The 18329-nt window shown below is 45.9% G+C and overlaps 1 protein-coding gene across 1 annotated transcript in view; it reads right to left on the bottom strand.

Moving 5' to 3' along the window:
- SRP14 (signal recognition particle 14) overlaps positions 1–17557 on the bottom strand; it is a 30104-nt gene extending 12547 nt beyond the window's left edge. The window contains exons 1-2 of the mRNA XM_068251679.1: positions 17455–17557; positions 2449–2521 (exon numbers count right to left, since the gene is read on the bottom strand). Of these exons, the coding sequence (XP_068107780.1) occupies positions 2449–2521; positions 17455–17478 (97 nt within the window). The 5' untranslated portion in view covers positions 17479–17557. The remainder of the gene's footprint in view (positions 1–2448; positions 2522–17454) is intronic.
- Between the last annotated feature and the right edge of the window lie 772 nt (positions 17558–18329).

The following is an 18329-nucleotide window of genomic DNA, read 5'->3' as shown; positions in this document are numbered from 1 at the left end:
TGCAGCTTCTCTCTGCTCTATTATCTTTTACAAGATGGATAAATCCTCCTCTGAGCTGGCTGGGCTTTCACATACTGAGGAATTACATACAGGCAGAGCTGTCTGCACTCTGCAGGAAGAAACAGCCTGACACTTCAGTGGAAGATAGCTGCAGGGGGAAAGAAACACACAAATGATCTCTTGAGATTCAAAAGGAAGGCTGTATACAGCCTGCTTGTGTATGGCTGTATTTTCTATGTGTGGACATCCTGTACATCAACCTACTTCCTGTTTTGGTGGCCATTTTGTTTGTTTATAAACAAACTTTTTAAAACTGTTTTTAACCACTTTTAATGCGGCGGGGAGCGGAGAAATTGTGACAGAGGGGAATAGGAGATGTCCCCTAACGCACTGGTATGTTTACTTTTGTGCGATTTTAACAATACAGATTCTCTTTAAAACAAACACATAACGTACATGCAAATTAATATTACATACTTACCTCGCCGTCATTTCCTCTCAGAGGCTCACCATTTTCTTCTTACGAAGCCTTCCGGTTCCGACTAGCCATTGGGCTCATTTCCACTTTGTCAGTTGCTGTTAGTTATAATTGAAAGGACAACTAATATGCAAGGTCATGTCCAGGTTTCTCTGTGGCTAAAGTAAGCGATATTACAGGGTAACACAGTGCTGACCCAGAAGCTGTTACGGAGCCATCGCCATTTTTTAAATGGAGGATGATCGAATAAGGCGGGTGAACGGAATGCGGGAGAGGAAAAAGGGATTGATGAGCAGACTACGTGGCAGGTAAAGCATGACGTGCAAGTTGATTTTGACTTATTGTACAGGTTTGCTTTAAGCAGCCAGAAGTCTAGCATAGATTTTACTGCTGGCGATCCCAAAGTGGTTTAATCACTGTCCTAGATATGTACTCGCAATATGTGGCACATATCGACTACTGCAATCTAAATTGATTATTGCTGTTAAAAGGGATCTAAACCCCCAAAACATTTAAAAGTGCCTCACGGGGAAGAAATGAATCAAAGTACGTAAGTGTATTTTGATGTAGGATTCACTTGTGCTTGTAGTCCCTTGTCCTGCACAGGCTCCGGGTGCTGCCATCTTGTACAGGGAAGAAGAGGTCAGAAGCTCCCCATTCCTCCTCGTATCAGGCAATGCAAAGATCTGTGATTTCACGCTTGTTCATAAAGAAGCCCTTCTTCATGGTATTGCGACGCTGGGCATTCCATATTCTGCTTGACATAGGTTTCCCTGTTGTCATAGCGGTTCCCGCTCACAGCCCCATATAGGTTTCCCTGTTGTCATAGCGGTTCCTGCTCACAGCCCCATATAGGTTTCCCTGGTGTCATAGTGGTTCCCGGTCACAGCCCCATATAGGTATTCCTTGGTGTCATGTTGGTTCCCCCTCCCAAAGCATACATGTTTCCCTGGTGTCATAGTGGATCCCCCTACAAGTTTCCCTGTTGTTGTGGTGGTGCGGGTAGCACTACAACACCAGGGAAACCTAATTATGGACCTGGGAGAGGGGAAGAGTAGCAGGGACCTGAAGCAGTCTTCATAATTGGGAGAGGAGTATAGATTTTATTCACAGTTGGTTTTTACAGTTTGCCTGGTATTCTACCTTTGTTTTCAGTAGCACCAGAAGACACTTTATATAAAAACACCCATTCTTGTTATTATACAGACTAATACATTCGATCACTCAACTATCAAGAAAACAATTGTTTAATAGCTTTCGGGTGGTCTGCAGCAGAATTCATTCCTGATCAATGGACATTCATTTTCATTACCGGTAGATCATTTGTTGAATAGGAGTGAAAACTGGCTGAAGTGTACCAGCTTAAAGAGACACTGAAGCGAAAAAATATATGATATAGTGAATTGGTTGTGTACTATGAATAATTACTAGAAGATTAGCAGCAAAGAAAATATTCTCATACTTTTATTTTCAGGTATATAGTGTTTTTTCTAACATTGCATCATTTTATAATATGTGCAGATTACACAACATTCAGCATTCAAAATGAGTCTTTCAGAGCAGTCAGTGAAGTAATGAACTCTCCTTTAGCAGAGGAAAAGTAAACAGTTCAATTACAGTTGAGATAATAAAAGTCAGATAACAGCCCTCTCCATGTCTAAGTTAGTCGGAGAGCTTAATGGCTTGTTTGCATAGAGATAACATTTGGAGTTTCTCAACTCTTCCTGTACTGGAAACAATTACACTGATGTATCTGATCTTAATGTTTTATTTCTTAGCTGTGCTACACATACAAATCATAATATCATTTTTTTTTCGCTTCAGTGTCGCTTTAAAGAGAGAGGAGGCTTAATTATAAGGCACCAATTTTGTGTTTCCTCTAACAAGCAATCCCAGAAAAGGGAGCAAAATCTATGTGCATTAGTTCCATGAGCCATGACTGCACTGACTGCAATCCATTACATACTCACATTTCTTTATTGTGATGAATACACTTCCTGTTGTTCGGCACTTCTGGAATAATCGGGTCAGTTCGGTCAGAAACTGCAAAACAGGAGGAAAAGGGACTTTATGTTTATATAAAAACAAACACGAGACCAAGAAAGCAGCCATAGGCAGCATAAGGGGAACGCAGCCATGGCTGCAGCTGTGCACACAAAGCAGGGATACAAGCAGAAGTGAGCAGGGAATCACAGCAACACTGCCAGTTGGATGGAAGCAGATGCGATATACATGAGGAAATGAAACCTACTGCTTTGTATCTCTGTGCCTGGTCAGTTGAATGCAGTGCTAGATCAAGCAATTCTTGGGATTACCAGTGATCAACAGTATTTGAGGATAAGAACTTTCAGGGAAAGCAGTATACTTTCTGTAAATGTCTGAAGCCTTTCAAAATACCTGTTTGTATGCTGCAGTCCACTTCATCATTATAACCCAAGCTGATTCGCGGCAGGATGAGGTCTTAACCCCCAACCCCCCCCCCCCCCCCCCCGAAATCCCCAGGGCAAAATTTGGGGCTCCTTCTGGGTAGAGGCCGAGCTTTGACCCTCCCCTCTCAGTCTTCTTTCACTGAGAGGGGCGGGGAGAGGCAGCGATTGGCGCAGATTGACTGTACTGGAGGCAGAGCTACAGATCAAAGCTCTGCCTCCCCCAGGCAACAAAATCCACAACCTGGAAAGTCGTGGAATTTTGCCCTGGGATTTCATGGGGATAAAGACCTTGTTCTGCCGCGTCCCAGCGGTGAATCAGCTTGGGTTATAATGAGGAAGTGGCCTACAACATAACAGATATTTTGAAAGGCTTCAGACTCTCTAAGTGCTTATACACTACCGATTTTCCCCGACACATCCAATGATGGTGATCGAATCTGTCAGCTCAAGGCCCCATCATGGCCACTAAATTGTCATTTCAATAGATCTCCAGCCAAAACGAATGGAAAGATCTCACTCAAAAAGGTGGAGCAGGTCGAGTGTGTGGTGGTACATTTGTTGCTAATTGTCAGACCCCTCCGCATCTAAAACAGTGCTCCCCAACGGCCTGCAGAGTGTTGGCAGCGCTCTCACCTGCCCGGCGGAGCACTCCTTCCTGTGGCCTGTCTCCACCCCTGTGCGCCTGTTCCCCGAGACCTGGCGGCATGGATGTAACATGACTAAGTACATGCTGCAGGGTAACAAGGGGAACCAGCACCAGCAGTCAGCGGGCAATAGAGACAGCTGGAGTGCGCCGGAGGACAGGTGAGTGTGCTCCACTGCCAACACTCTGCCAGATGCCCGATAGGTGCACTAGAAAAGGGTGGGGGAAAGAGACCTGAGAGGCCTGCCAGTCAGCACTGCAGCAGTTCCATAGATCTTCAATACATTTTCTTTTTTTTATAGATTTTTTATCAACATGATTAACAAATACATTAACAATCATATCCCATAAAACACAAATGGGTTCTTCTTAATACATAAAAACATCACATCCCAAAGGAGCGTGGAGGCCTGCTTTGACAGCTTGTTCTTTTACATGCATTTATGTTATCCAACTATAATAAACCCCTTTCTAGATCGCTATTGGCAATTTACCCTCATTCAGTTTTCCTTCCCCCTCCTATTTCCAGCCCGCTTGTCTCACTTCCCCCCCTTCTCTAACATGAGTCCGGAGGACTCCCTTACTATCAACATAGAAAAGAAAACAGCAGAAAAAAGAGAAGAAACAAAAAGAAGACCCCAACCAAGACCCCTCACCTTGTTCCCTGCTCCTCATCTCATCTCCCCTACCCCAGTCCAGCCCACCCCATGTTTACCACCTCTCTGAAAAGGGCTTCCGTACGAAGACCATAATTAATCATGTCTGTGTCCCACCATCACCAATCAGCTTCTTATAATCTTCAGTGTGTTTAAACACTTCCCATTTCTCCCATGTTAGCCTGTGCTGCTCTTCTTTTCCCGCAATATATTTTGTTAATTACTCCAATCTTTGTATTCTAGATATTTCCCCTATCCACTCTGTTAGTGTGGGAGGTTGCGGTGTTTTCCAATGCCTTCCAATCAGTATTCTTGCAGCGTTGACCAAATAACTGCATAGGGATTGTCTATATTTCCTAATGCCCCATTTATTATGGTGCAAAAGAAAAAAAGCTGGGTCTGAAGGGAGCTCATTCTCACCCCTTCCCAGAATCCTCGAAGTCTATCACAGCTCCAGAATATATGGAGGTATGTGCCCCTCTCAGTCTGGCACCTCCAGCACCCGGGATCGAAATCTAAATACATAGTCCCTAGTCTATCTGGGGTGAGATGCCACCTGATTAATAGTTTAAATCCTGTTTCTTGTATTCTAGTCGATATTGAGGTTTTATAGGAGAGTGTTATAATTTTATTCCATTGAGCATCTGTAAATTGGTGATTCAGTTCATCCTGCCATTTCTTCCTGTAGGGATCGCTAGCATCTCTCTTATTTAACATTCCATAGATCTTAGCTAGTGACCTACCATCCCCTTCTAAACTACAAAGTCGCTCAAATTGCGTCAGTTCTCTATCAAATTCTTGTTTTCGTCCTTGTGATAGCAAAAAATGCCTAAATTGCATAAAACTCCACCAGTCTAAATCTTCTCTCCCCCTCTGTTCTCTTATTGTATCTAGAAGTTTCCAGTCCCCCCCCCCCCTCCAGCAGATCACCTGCTCTGACCCCTCCTGAATCTCTCCATCTCACATATTGCTTTCTACTTGACCCCTGCATAAACCTATCGTTATCCACTATCGGCATAAGCAGGGAGGGTAATGGAGATAGTTCATGCTTTACTTTCAGTCTGTTAAAAAATTTTAACGTATGATTCACATATATTCCTGCCGGATGTGTAGTCCTATAAGTGTGTGTGGTCCATGGGGACAGATGTAAAGGAATATCGACCATACTCTGGTCCATCTCCACCCATAATTTATGTTGTATATTTTTATGCCAGTCTACAATCCTAGCCACTATCGCCGCCAAGTAGTATATTTTAGGGTCTGGCAACGCAAGTCCTCCGTGGGCCTTCCTTTGGGTCAACAGTAGGTACTTTACTCTGGGGGGCTTATCCTTCCATCCAAATCTGATGAATTCTCTTTTTAGGGTCCTGAAAAAGATCTCTGGTATTGGTATCGGTAATGTCTGATATATATAGAGCAGTCTTGGGAGTACATTCATTTTTAATATGTTAATTCTCCCTAACACGGAGAGTTTAACTTTCTCCATGCCAGGAGATCCTTTTTTATAGTGTCAAGGAGTGTCCCGTAGTTAAGCATATATATCCCTCTTATAGTTGTCGTGATCTTTGTACCCAGATATGTGATTGCTTCCTTGACCCATTTAAACGGAAAGTTTTCCTTTAGACTTTCTTTCTCCTGGTCACTTATGTTTATCCCCATGGCTTCACATTTGTCCCAGTTTATTTTGAAATCAGAAATTCTCCCAAATTTTTGAAATTCTGCCATTAGGACTGGTATTGATATCCTAGGGGCTCTAAGATAGAACAGTAAGTCATCTGCGTATGCCGCGACTCGGTGTTCCCTCTGTCCTATCTGTATTCCCTTAATATCCGGATTCTCTCTTATATAATTTAAAAACGGTTCTAAAAGTAATGCAAAAATTAGAGGGGACATGGGACACCCCTGACGCGTGCCATTTGAAATCACAAATGACTCTGAAAGGACCCCATTTACCTTCACCCTTGCGATCGGGTTTTTATATAATGCTCCTATCCATGTAGCCATTTTATTCCCTACCCCTATAGATTGCATCACTGCTCTGATAATCTCCCAACCGACCCTGTCAAATGCTTTCTCCGCATCAGTGGAGAGCAGCACGACAGGGTCGGTCGAGGAGTCCACCCACTGCAGCACATTAAGTGTCCTCAGGGGTGTTATCTCGTGCTTCCCTCTTAGGGACAAACCCCACCTGATCTGTCTGTATGATTTTATGAAGCCATGGGGACACTCTACCAGACAGGATCTTTGCGAAAACTTTGAGGTCCTCATTCAGCAATGATATTGGTCTGTAACTGGGACATACCGACGGGTCTTTGCCCGGTTTATGTATTACGGTAATGTGAGACTCCAAGGAGTCTCTACTGAGTCTTTCCCCCTCCCCACTCAAGGCATTCATAGCCACAAACCAGGGCCTTCTAGTTCATGAATATATTGCTTGAAGTATTCTAATCCGAATCCATCTTTGCCTGGGGCTTTCCCCCCAGGCATATTCTTCACCACTTCTCTTAGTTCTTGAAGAGTAATAGGGGCCTCCATTCTTTCTATGTCCTCCTGCGTAAGTTTTCCCAACCCTGCGCTTTCTACATACTTCCATACAGCCTCTCTTCTAGTTTTCCCTCCTGCTTCTTTGTCTCTTAGATTCAAGTTATAAAGTTTCTCATAAAATGCACGAAATCCCTCGTCTGGGATTCACTCCTATAATGTTTTCTTATATTGCCATCACATATGTAAGGTATAAAATTGGCTGTTTGCTGTTTTTTTAGTGGACAGTGTCATATGCAGTGGGTTGGGGGGGGGGGGGGGGGGGGGAAGAGGTTGTTGCCCCAGTATAGGGAGATAGGGAGTTTAGTTGCTCCAGTATGGCTAGTATAGTTGCCCCAGTATAGCCAGTATAGTGCCCCAGTATAGCCAGTATAGTGCCCCAGTATAGCTAGTATAGTGCCCCAGTATAGCTAGTATAGTGCCCCAGTATAGCCAGTATAGTGCCCCAGTATAGCCAGTATAGTGCCCCAGTATAGCCAGTATAGTGCCCCAGTATAGCCAGTATAGTGCCCCAGTATAGCCAGTATAGTGCCCCAGTATAGCCAGTATAGTGCCCCAGTATAGCCAGTATAGTGCCCCAGTATAGCCAGTATAGTGCCCCAGTATAGCCAGTATAGTGCTCCAGTATAGCCAGTATAGTGCCCTGTGTAGCCAGTATAGTGCCCCAGTATAGCTAGTATAGTGCTCCAGTATAGCCAGTATAGTGCTCCAGTATACCCAGTATAGTGCCCCGTGTAGCCAGTATAGTGCCCCAGTATAGCCAGTATAGTGCCCCAGTATAGCCAGTATAGTGCCCCAGTATAGCCAGTATAGTGCCCCAGTATAGCCAGTATAGTGCCCCAGTATAGCCAGTATAGTGCCCCAGTATAGCTAGTATAGTGCCCCAGTATAGCTAGTATAGTGCCCCAGTATAGTGCCCTGTGTAGCCAGTATAGTGCCCCAGTATAGCTAGTATAGTGCCCCAGTATAGCTAGTATAGTGCCCCAGTATAGCTAGTATAGTGCCCCAGTATAGCCAGTATAGTGCCCCGTGTAGCCAGTATAGTGCCCCGTGTAGCCAGTATAGTGCCCCGTGTAGCCAGTATAGTGCCCCGTGTAGCCAGTATAGTGCCCCGTGTAGCCAGTATAGTGCCCCGTGTAGCCAGTATAGTGCCCCAGTATAGCTAGTATAGTGCCCCAGTATAGCTAGTATAGTGCCCCAGTATAGCTAGTATAGTGCCCCAGTATAGCTAGTATAGTGCCCCAGTATAGCTAGTATAGTGCCCCAGTATAGCTAGTATAGTGCTCCAGTATAGTTAGTATAGTGCCCAGTACAGCCAGTATGGTGCCCCAGTATAGCTAGTATAGTGCCCAGTACAGCCAGTATAGCTAGTATAGTGCCCAGTACAGCCAGTATAGTGCCCCAGTATAGCTAGTATAGTGCCCAGTACAGCGAGTATGGTGCCCAGTATAGTGCCCCAGTACAGCCAGTATAGTGCCCCAGTATAGCTAGTACAGTGCCCAGTACAGCCAGTATAGTGCCCCAGTATAGCTAATACAGTGCCCAGTACAGCCAGTATAGTGCCCCAGTATAGCTAGTACAGTGCCCAGTACAGCCAGTATAGTGCCCCAGTATAGCTAGTATAGTGCCCAGTGCAGCCAGTATAGTGCCCCAGTATAGTGCCCCAGTATAGCCAGTATAGTGCCCCAGTATAGCTAGTATTTTGCCCAGTATAGCGCCCCAGTATGGCTAGTATAGTTCCCCAGTATGGCACCCAGGGTATAGCTAGGTGAGTGCCCAGTGTAGCGCCCTAGTATGGGTGGGTGTGTAGGTAGTGCCCCTCTCCCCAAACGGCCGCGCGCCTGTTACCTTATGAGCGGCGGCCGCTTCCTTCCTATAGTCCCCCAAGCGCCACCTCTCCTCTTATCGGCAGCATCTTACAGCAGCGCGTATTGCGACTGCTGTAAGGAGGGAAGGTAGCGCGTCAGCGGTTCCCACGGTAACGGCGATGCATATCGCCGCTACAGGAAGCCACTGATGCGCTTCCTTCCCTTCCTTACAGCAGTCGCAATACGCGCTGCTGTGAGATGCTGCCGATAACAGGAGAGCGGCGCCTGGGGTATTATAAGGAAGGAAGCGGCCGCCGCTCATAAGGTAACAGGAGCGGTGGCTGCGGGGGAGGGGCGAGAGGCCAGACACGCCACGGCCCGGTAGGAGACTGCCAACGGACCGGCAGTGGGTCGCGGCCCGGTGGTTGGGGACCCCTGGTCTATTACATCTCTGTGCTGCATACCTTGCTCTCCTAAATAGAATCGATTTTAGTTTTTCTCTTTCGGCTGTTAACTCCTCAAGTACCTCTTTTGCAAACCCCCTTTTATGTTCAGCCTCCAGTTTCCTCTATCCTTTTTAAGCTTTCTTGTATTTCCTTCTCTTTCTCCTTCTTAATCCTACTTCCTTCCTGTATTAATATTCCTCTTATCACACATTTGTGAGCTTCCCATACCAGTACCGGTGAGGATACTGTATTATTATTTACTTCAAAATAATCTCTAATTTCTTTACTCACCCTCTGCGCTAGCTCTTCCCTCTTTAACAGTGAGCTGTTCATTCTCCATGTAAACGTTCTTTCCTGAGGAATGTTCTTACCTAGCCATAAAACTACTGAGGCGTGGTCCGAGATAGTTAACACCTTCTCTCCAATCCCATCTAGCCCCCCCCCCCCCCACCCACCCCCAAACATACATCTCCCAATACTTCCCACCCGAATATATATGCATTTTATTAAACCACGCCATCCGTACCTTAGTACCCAATTTTCATATATACATAGCAATAGAAATGAAAAAGATTCTCTTAACATCCCAATCTGTTATTTTTTCGGGGCTTCAAGGGGAGGCGGAGGCCACACGGGCCCCTCGTCAGCGGGAGCCCCCCCGGCCCGCCCCCCCCCCCCCCCCCCACCAGTGCTTCATCCATAGTTTCATCCTTAGTTAAACCCAGAAATCCCCCCTCCCTCATTAACCTTGGTGAATCTCACAGAAATCAATTACATATTACTTAACAAGTCGTTAACACCTTCAACCATATTTCAAGTGTCACACATTCATAGTCACCCCCCCCCCCCCCCCAGTGACCACACAGAGAAAGCAAAATCCCACTTATTACATATAGCTAAGCAAATCATTAACACCTTCTCGTTAAACCCAGAAATCCCCCCTCCCCCCTCCCTCATTAACCTTGGTGAATCTCACAGAAATCAATTACATATTACTTAACAAGTCATTAACACCTTCAACCATATTTCAAGTGTCACACATTATTCATAGTCACCCCCATACCCCCCCCCCCCCCCACCATATCCAGCCGTGTATCTTCATGTGAAAATCACCATCCAAATGTTCCTGGTGCATTTTGATATCACACTTAATCTACTGTCCAAACCAAGACCACAAGGAAGAGAGTCCCCCCATCCCACCCAGCGGCAACTATGATCTACACTTCACTCATCTATCCTTTTCAGATCTTTATAATACGCAAGTCTCTAGTCATTAAGCCCCTGTCAAAACTAGACAAATCTACAGCAGGGGGAGCAGGGAGACACCGGGCGAGCGGCCCATAAGGAAGTCACTGATTACATTTTCTTAAGGCGGTGATCCGCCTAAACTCACGTGTCGAGGTCCATCAAACTGGAAGGCCCCACTTTTGCTCTTTACCCCTGTAAACAAAAATTTTCTCCGGATCCCACTCCTTTAACTCCATTGGGGCCATCCCCAGTACTCTGAAAAGCTCCGGGAGTTCCTCTGGCCTCCGCAAAGAGAACAGCAGGGACCCCTTTTTGATCATCAAGGCGAAGGGATGTCCCCATCTATATGTGGCTCCTTCCTTCTGAAGCTGCTGGAGTAAAGGTTTTAATACTCTGCTGTAAAGTTCCTGGGGCCAAGTCCTGAAATAGCATTATCTGTCTACCCTCGTAGATGATACGTTCCTGCTTCCATGCAGCCGCCATGATTGCTTCTTTCTCGGCATGATAATGCAAGCAGCATATTACGTCTCTTGAATTTTCTATATTCCGTGAGGGCAACTTTAGGGCTCTGTGTGCTCTGTCCATTAAAATGGTCTGCTCACCTTGTCGGCCCAGAATCGAGTTGAAGATGGTTCTCAAGGCTCCCTGTAGTCTTTCCGGCCCAATCGCCTCTGGGAGTCCCCGCACTCTGATGTTGTTTCTGCGAGAGCGATTTTGCTGATCTTCCAGCTGGGTGCATAAAGCAATGTTCATTTTCCTTCTGCCTTTCTCTCGCTATCTTCATATCTTTTATACTTTCTTTTAAGGCCTCGAGTTCCTCCATCTTTGTCACTCGGGTTTTAAGTTCCGTTACCTCTTTTACTGCTGTAACTTCTGCCCTAGTAGCCTCCAGGATTTTTTCTGTTTGCTCAGACATATCCTGCTTTGTGGGTAGATTCCTCAAATGCTTCCATACCTCGTCCATGTTTGTCGGTTTCTTTAGTTGTGGTGAGGCCATACTTTCTTGTCTGCCGTGCCTCTCAGCCACCTTTTCCGCCGATGGTCCCGGCGGTGTGAAAAACTCAGCTGCTGAGCGCTGCGGCGTTTTCGGGGCGGGAGCAGGAGCAGGGGCTGCCGCCGTTACAGCTTTCTTTCTGGCTCCTCCGGTCATCCCCTTCTCATTAGTGGAGACGCCAGCTCCATGTCGGGGGGAGTCTCCTCGGCTGCCGGGTGCGCGGACCGCGGGCGCGCCTACGTCATGACGCAGCTCCTCCTCCGTGAAACCTCCTTCAATACATTTTCAGGTAAAATCTATTTGCAGTGTGTGGCAGTAAAAGATCTATCTCTTGGTCGAATCTGGTGAACTTCTGCCAGTGTATACCCACCTTGATTCTGAGTTCAGTAGCTAGATATTAAGATCAGATTTCTGCTGAGGTCTGTGACTAATGATGTGTATTAACCAGGGCTGTGGAGTCGGTACAAAAATCTTCCGACTCCAACTTCTCAGTTTATGAAATCACGACTCCGACTCCAACTCCAACTCCGGGTACCCAAAATAGCTCCGATTCCGACTCCTTAGTCTAATACTTAACAGGGATGTGGATTTTGTACAAAAATCAGCTGACTCCGAAGTTTATAAAATTAACGACTCCAACTCCGGGTGCCCAAAATTGCCCCGACTCAGACTCCTCGACTCCAACTCCACAGCCCTGGTATTAACCATTCTCCATATCAACTGAATCCGAGTTTCATTTAAAATTCATTGTGGTAAGGTACAAAACCAAAATTAGCAAAAGATTGTCTGTCCAAATATTTATGGACCTAACTGTATGTGTGCAATGTATGGGGGGATTCAAGCGATCAGATTTAGACCACTGAGGGATTGATCCGTTTGTCATATTGGGTGGCATCTAAATGTGTATAGCCACCTTTGTTTGTGCCTGAAAGGAACTAAAACCCGTATAAGGTCAATTTCCTGGGGAAAACCAATTAATGTTTTAGTATGCTTTTGTGTGTGGGGAAGCCATAATGCCCGGAGAAAACTCAGGCAACCAAAAAAAAAGAACATACAAACTCCATGCAGACTCATTTTCCAACCCTTTTCACAGAACTGTACAAACTGCTTGGCTGGCAGCTGAACGGCATGCCTATCCAGTGCTTTCTCCTTTGCAAAACTATCAGCTGAGACAAATCTACAGTGTGTACCTTGCTTACCAAAAGAATGCATTTTGCAAAAATCATTTTTCTTATTTTGCAAATGACTGATTTTTCAGGGAATGCAAAGAAAAACAATTGTTCACTAATACCTTTTCAAAATCCCCCCCATCTGTGCAGTAATGCAGTATGGGTGCAGTGATGTAACTAAAGATCATGAGGTCTAAATGATCCTATATATATCTAGCAATGATGGGCAAATCGATTTCAGCATCAAATCTTTCAGTAATTGACCTCACCGCTGTCCCCCCAAACGTTTTATATGCACCCCGCTGCATTTATACTGTCATGCCATCCGAGAGTCTGCACTGTAATTCCACATTGGCACCCCACATAGCGGCCAGCGTTATAGCACGTGCTATATGCCAGTAAGTCTCGCCCTGACCTGGCTTTCATCCGACCTCTCCAACCGCTCCTTCACGACCGCCTTCAATGAGTCCTCGTCCACCCCCAACCACCTCTCGGCGGGAGTCCCCCAAGGCTCGGTCCTTAACCTCCTACTGTTCACCCTATACACATCCTCTATTGGCAAGGTTATCTCCTCCATGGGTTTTAACCATCACCTGTACGCAGATGACACCCAGATCTACCTCCACACCCCTGACATATCTAGCAGTACCACGGACAAGGTCTCTTCCTGCCTATCAGCCATATCCTCCTGGATGTCCACTAGGTTCCTCAAACTTAATCAAGACAAAACGGAATATATGAACTTCCCACCCCGGCCATCCATGAACCTCCCAGATGTGCATGTCGCCGTTAACCACACTACCATTTGCCCTACCTCTCAAGCCCGCTGTGGACTCCGCACTCTCCTTCACTCCCCACATCCAAAACCTCACAAAGTCCTGCAACTTCCACCTTCGTAACATCTGTAAGATTCGCCCTTTCCTGACCTCTTCCACCACCAAACTCCTCATCCATGCCCTCATAATTGTCTGCCTTGACTACTGCAATGCCCTTCTGTCTGGTCTCCATGACCCGAACAGCCCCACTGCAGTCCATCATGAATGCGGCAGCCAGAATTATCCACTGCTCCCATCGCTCCACCACGGCGGATCCCCTCCTTGAATCCCTCCACTGGCTTCCTATCCAGTGCAGGATCAGATTTAACCAGTTCACCCCCAAGGGTTTTTACTCTAACGGACCAGAGCAATTTTCACTTGTCAGTGCTCCTCCCTTTTATTCCCTAATATCTTTATTACGACTTATCACAAGAAAATGATCTATACCTCGTTTTTTTCACCACCAATTAGGCTTTCTGTGGGTAGTACATTTTGCTAAGAATTTTTTTATTCTAAATGCATTTTAATGAGAAAAAAACAAAAAAATAGAAAAATCATTATTTCTCAGTTTTCAGCCATTATAGTTTTAAAATTAAACATTCTCCTGTGGATAAAACAAACACATTGTATTTGCCCAGTTGTCCCGATTATTAAACCATTTAAATTATGTCCCTATCACAATGTATGGCGACAGTATATTATTTTGAAATATAGGTGTTATTTTTCTGTTCTGTTTTTTTTTGTTCTGGCCATAACTACAAGCCCCAATGTAATAAATTAAAATTAATTTTCCCCCATAAAATATAGATTAAAAAAAGCTGAGTCCCTAAGGCAAGTATTTATTTATTTATTTATTTTAAGCTGATTTTTTTTTTACAAGTGTTTTCTTTTGGAGGGGGAGTGTTGGAAGTGGAATTTTATTAATTTTATTACTCATGTGTATGTACTTGTAACTGTATGTATTTTGTACGTGTCATATACTTTTTGGCCACAAGATGGCGCTAGTGAACACTCGTTATAGTAAGTGTTCACTTTTTTTTTTTTTTTTTTTACACTTTATTTAATTGTTACATTTCCTGTTTTTGTGAATGGACGTAGCCGCTGTCCGCGGTCACGTCCATTCACTCCAGGCACTGCGATTGGGTAGAGGACCGTTTGGTCCTCTTTCCCAATCCCTCAGCACGGAATCCTGACGGAAACGGCGGCCGTAGCGGCGCGCACACGGCGGTAGCAGCGGCGGGAACGCGCGACTTATTAATACGTCATGTTGCCGTTAATAGGGTAAAGCATGACGTATTAATGAGTTAGGATGCCACTAAATGGTTAAGATACTGCGTCTGACCTAAAAATCTGTCCACAAAACCTGTCCACACCTAGCCGCTCAATCCGCTCTTCCAATGAACTTTGCCTGACCGCCTACGCATCACCCAGTCCCATGCACGCCTCCAGGACTTCTCAAGAGCTGCTCCAACACTATGGAACTCCCTACCTCCACCCATTAGGGCAGCCCCTTCCTTCAACATCTTCAAGAAGGCCCTCAAAACTCACCTTTTCACTCTGGCCTACCACCCCTCACAAGTGCTCTAAACCCACAGCTGAACTCTGGTCCCCTACCCTTCGTGTCCTTAAAGGGCACCTTAACTGTGGGGGAAAAAAAAAAAACAACTCACTTACCTGGGGCTTTGCCAAGCCTCCTGCAGCCGTCCTGTGCCCGCGCCTGTCCTTCGGTGCCCTCCGGTCTCCCTCCGCGGCTAAGTTTCGTTTTAGGCCGACTGCCAGTCGTCCTCCGGCAAAGCATGTCCTTCTTCCGCATTTCTTGACGTAAAGCGACATAAAGCGCGTCCATGGAACGCATACCCAGCCGTAAAGCGCATCCGGATGACGCGCTTTACGTCAGGGAATGCGGAAGAAGGACACGCTTTGCCGGAGGACGACTGGCAGTGGGCCGAAAACGAAACTTAGCCGCGGAGGGAGACCGGAGGGCACCGAAGGACCGGCGCGGGCACAGGACGGCTGCAGGAGGTTTGGCAAAGCCCAAGGTAAGTGAGTTTCTTCCCCCCCCCCCACAGTTAAGGTTCCCTTTAAAGATAATCTGTACTCTAATATTCTTACACTAAAAAGCATACCATTCTATTCCTTATTTTCTCCTGTACCCCTCTGTGCTGTTTCTGCCACTCTCTGCTGCAATCCTTGCTTGTAATTAACAGTTTTAGGCAGTGTTTACAAACAAACTAACCAGCTTGTAAAAGGCTCACATAAACAGAGTGTGTGAGTCATACAGAGTGTGCAGGGGGCCTGCAGAGGGTGTGTATCGCTTCTATCCAATCACAAGCAGCCCTGCACATTCCACACATTCAAGCCTTAGCCCGACAGAGAAAAGGAGATAAGATTTATTACAGAGACCGTGCGATTAGGAAAGGCTGCAGTAAGCCAGAGCACATTAGAACAGGCATAGGAACTTATAGGATAGAAGAACTAAGGCTGAAAAAATTGTTACAGAGTCTCTTTAACTCTCCCTCTAGATTGTAAGCCTGTGGGCAGGGTCCTCCTCCTTTTGTGTCCTACCTGATTATGCACCTCCATTACTGTGAACCTATGCCATGCATCTGAGTGAACCTAACTTGCCTAATCTCCATGCTCCCCTCCAGTGACTGACAAAGCATTACCTTGTACTCCTACTGTGCTGCCTGATCTGGTCTTTCTTGTATTCATGTATTGTCCTTTTGCTGTATGTTACCCCTAAATATTGTCTGTAACCTAAACTAATGTTCAGCGCTGCGCAATATGTTGGAGCTTTATAAATACAATAAATAAATAGTAAGTTACTTAGGTTCTGAATGTAGAAATACAGTTAAATACAGGTAAAGTATAATTGCACAGGCACTGAGTGGCACATAAGACATGGGGGGGGGGGGGGTTCACAGTGGCCCAGGGTTTCCATCACATTTATTCACAATTACCACACACTGCTACCTGAAAGACCATGTCGGCTCGAGATTACTCAACATCTCCATTCGATACATTCGACCAATTTTACCCCAAAATAATTCAAATAGTTGATCAGGCATGCTTGTAGCGGCACCAATTTGGCACTAGTCTACTTCAGGGAATCCAGCAGGAGACCTCATAGCGAACAGCTCTTCAATCACAGTTCACTCTTACAGCACAAAGCGTTGTGATTGGCCAAACGGGGTGAGTGTAGTTTACTACAACCTATTGGAAACCTAACAGTTCGAGAGGGTGTCATCCACCCAGGGCCGGGCCGAGGCATAGGCTGGAGAGGCTCCAGCCTCAGGGCGCAGTGTAGGAGGGGCGCACAATTCATTCAGCTGTCATTCCTAATTGTGTTTGAAGCAGAAAGAAATAAGAAAAGGGGATACATAGCAGTGACTGCAAGCCAGATAACTAGATATTAAGGTGTTTGGGAGGTTGTGGGCCCTGTGGCCCTCTTAGTCTGATAGCAATCAGTGTGTGACAGCTGGGATGGAAGGGATGGAGGGGCGCACTTTGGTGTCTCAGCCTTGGGTGCTGGAGGACCTTGTCCCTGCTCTGCATCCACCCAATCACATTACCTGAATTTCCCTATGAGGTTTCCTGCTGAATCCCCAAAAGTAGACTAGCACCACCAATTTTCATTCGATAATAATGAATTCAGTTGGTCGATCAGCTGCCAAGTCAATGGATGTATGGCCACCTTTGGCAAAATTTTTATGTGGCCCCCAGACCTAGACACACTTCAGCAATATCAGCCTCTATTCTCCAGGCCAGGCACTACAGCCATTAGCTTCCACAACTCCTCATACTGCATTCAGCTCACAGAACTCTTCCCTGAGCTCATGGCTCGATTTGAACACAGGGTCTAATGGAAAAATCACAGGAACATCAGGAATGACGAGAACACATTATGAGCCTCCCTGTCCCATCAGCTCCATAGCAGCTGCTAAGTGAACATCTCATGTCTCATCTCCATTTAGGAGTCAGCCAGGCCATTACACGCGTGCTCAGTCACTGAGTCCGGGAGGTAACTGTTAAGAGTTCAGGATTCCAAGCTTGGCCCGATATCAGGCACCGGAAATCTGCCCAAGCACCACAGCCGCCATCAAGGCGCATCTGCAACTAGTACCGCTTCTCATTGATTCACTGCCAGAGTATGCAGAAGCCCGTAGCCCGGGTACAACTCAGCCTCAGCAGGCCGGGTGCCGCCCCACGGTGCTCGCCGTGCCTCACCTGCTCACTCTCCAGCAGCACCATGTTCCCTGTGCGCTGAGCTCACTCAGTCAGCACAAGCCTGCGCCGGTAACACGTCACTTCAACTCTACTGCTACACAAGCTTCCGCCGCCAACCATAGAGCGTCCCAAACAGCTGCACACCCTCTCCGGCGACACCTAGTGGCTACAACTGGAGCAATGCTGAAGATTCGGTGTTGGGAATTCCAGGACCAGGAGTAGTTTAACATTTCTACCGAATACTGCCGTCTATAGCAGGATTTACCTGCATAGCTAGCAACTGTCCCTCTTTTGGAGGGACAGTCTCTCTTTGGGAGCCATGTCCCTCTTTCTTCCTCATTTGTCCCTTCTTTCAGGACTTTGTCCCTTTGTCTTTGTGTATGTAAATATATATATTTCTCTACTAAAAATGTGTTTGGATGACTCTAAACTTTATTCCCATCCTTTACATTGATATATTACACATTTTAAAATGTTAATATTAAGGAAAATTAACCAGGATAGAATGGACCAGTGTGGTTTGAATGATCAAACAACATATTTTTCTTATGACATCTTTATGGTATGCATGACTAGGGGTGTGACTGGGGCATGACCAGGGGGCGTGGCTTAAGTGTCCCTCTTTCTCATCTCAAAAAGTTGGGAGGTATGTCACAGCTCCCAACTGTCCCTCTTTCAGAGGGACAGTCCCTCTTTGGGAGCCGTGTCCCTCTTTCTTCCTTATTTGTCCCTCTTTCAGGACGTTGTCCCTCTTTCTATGTGAATATATATATTTTTCTACTAAAAAAGTGTTTGATTGACTCTAAACTTTTTTTCCCATCCTTTAAATTGATATATTACTAATTTTAAAATGTTAATATGAACGAAAATGAACC

The sequence above is a fragment of the Hyperolius riggenbachi genome, chromosome 9 (assembly GCF_040937935.1).
Source record: "Hyperolius riggenbachi isolate aHypRig1 chromosome 9, aHypRig1.pri, whole genome shotgun sequence".
NCBI classification, from domain to species: domain Eukaryota; kingdom Metazoa; phylum Chordata; class Amphibia; order Anura; family Hyperoliidae; genus Hyperolius; species Hyperolius riggenbachi.
Note: the sequence above shows the minus strand (reverse complement) of the source record. Positions and strands in the feature narration are given on the sequence as shown.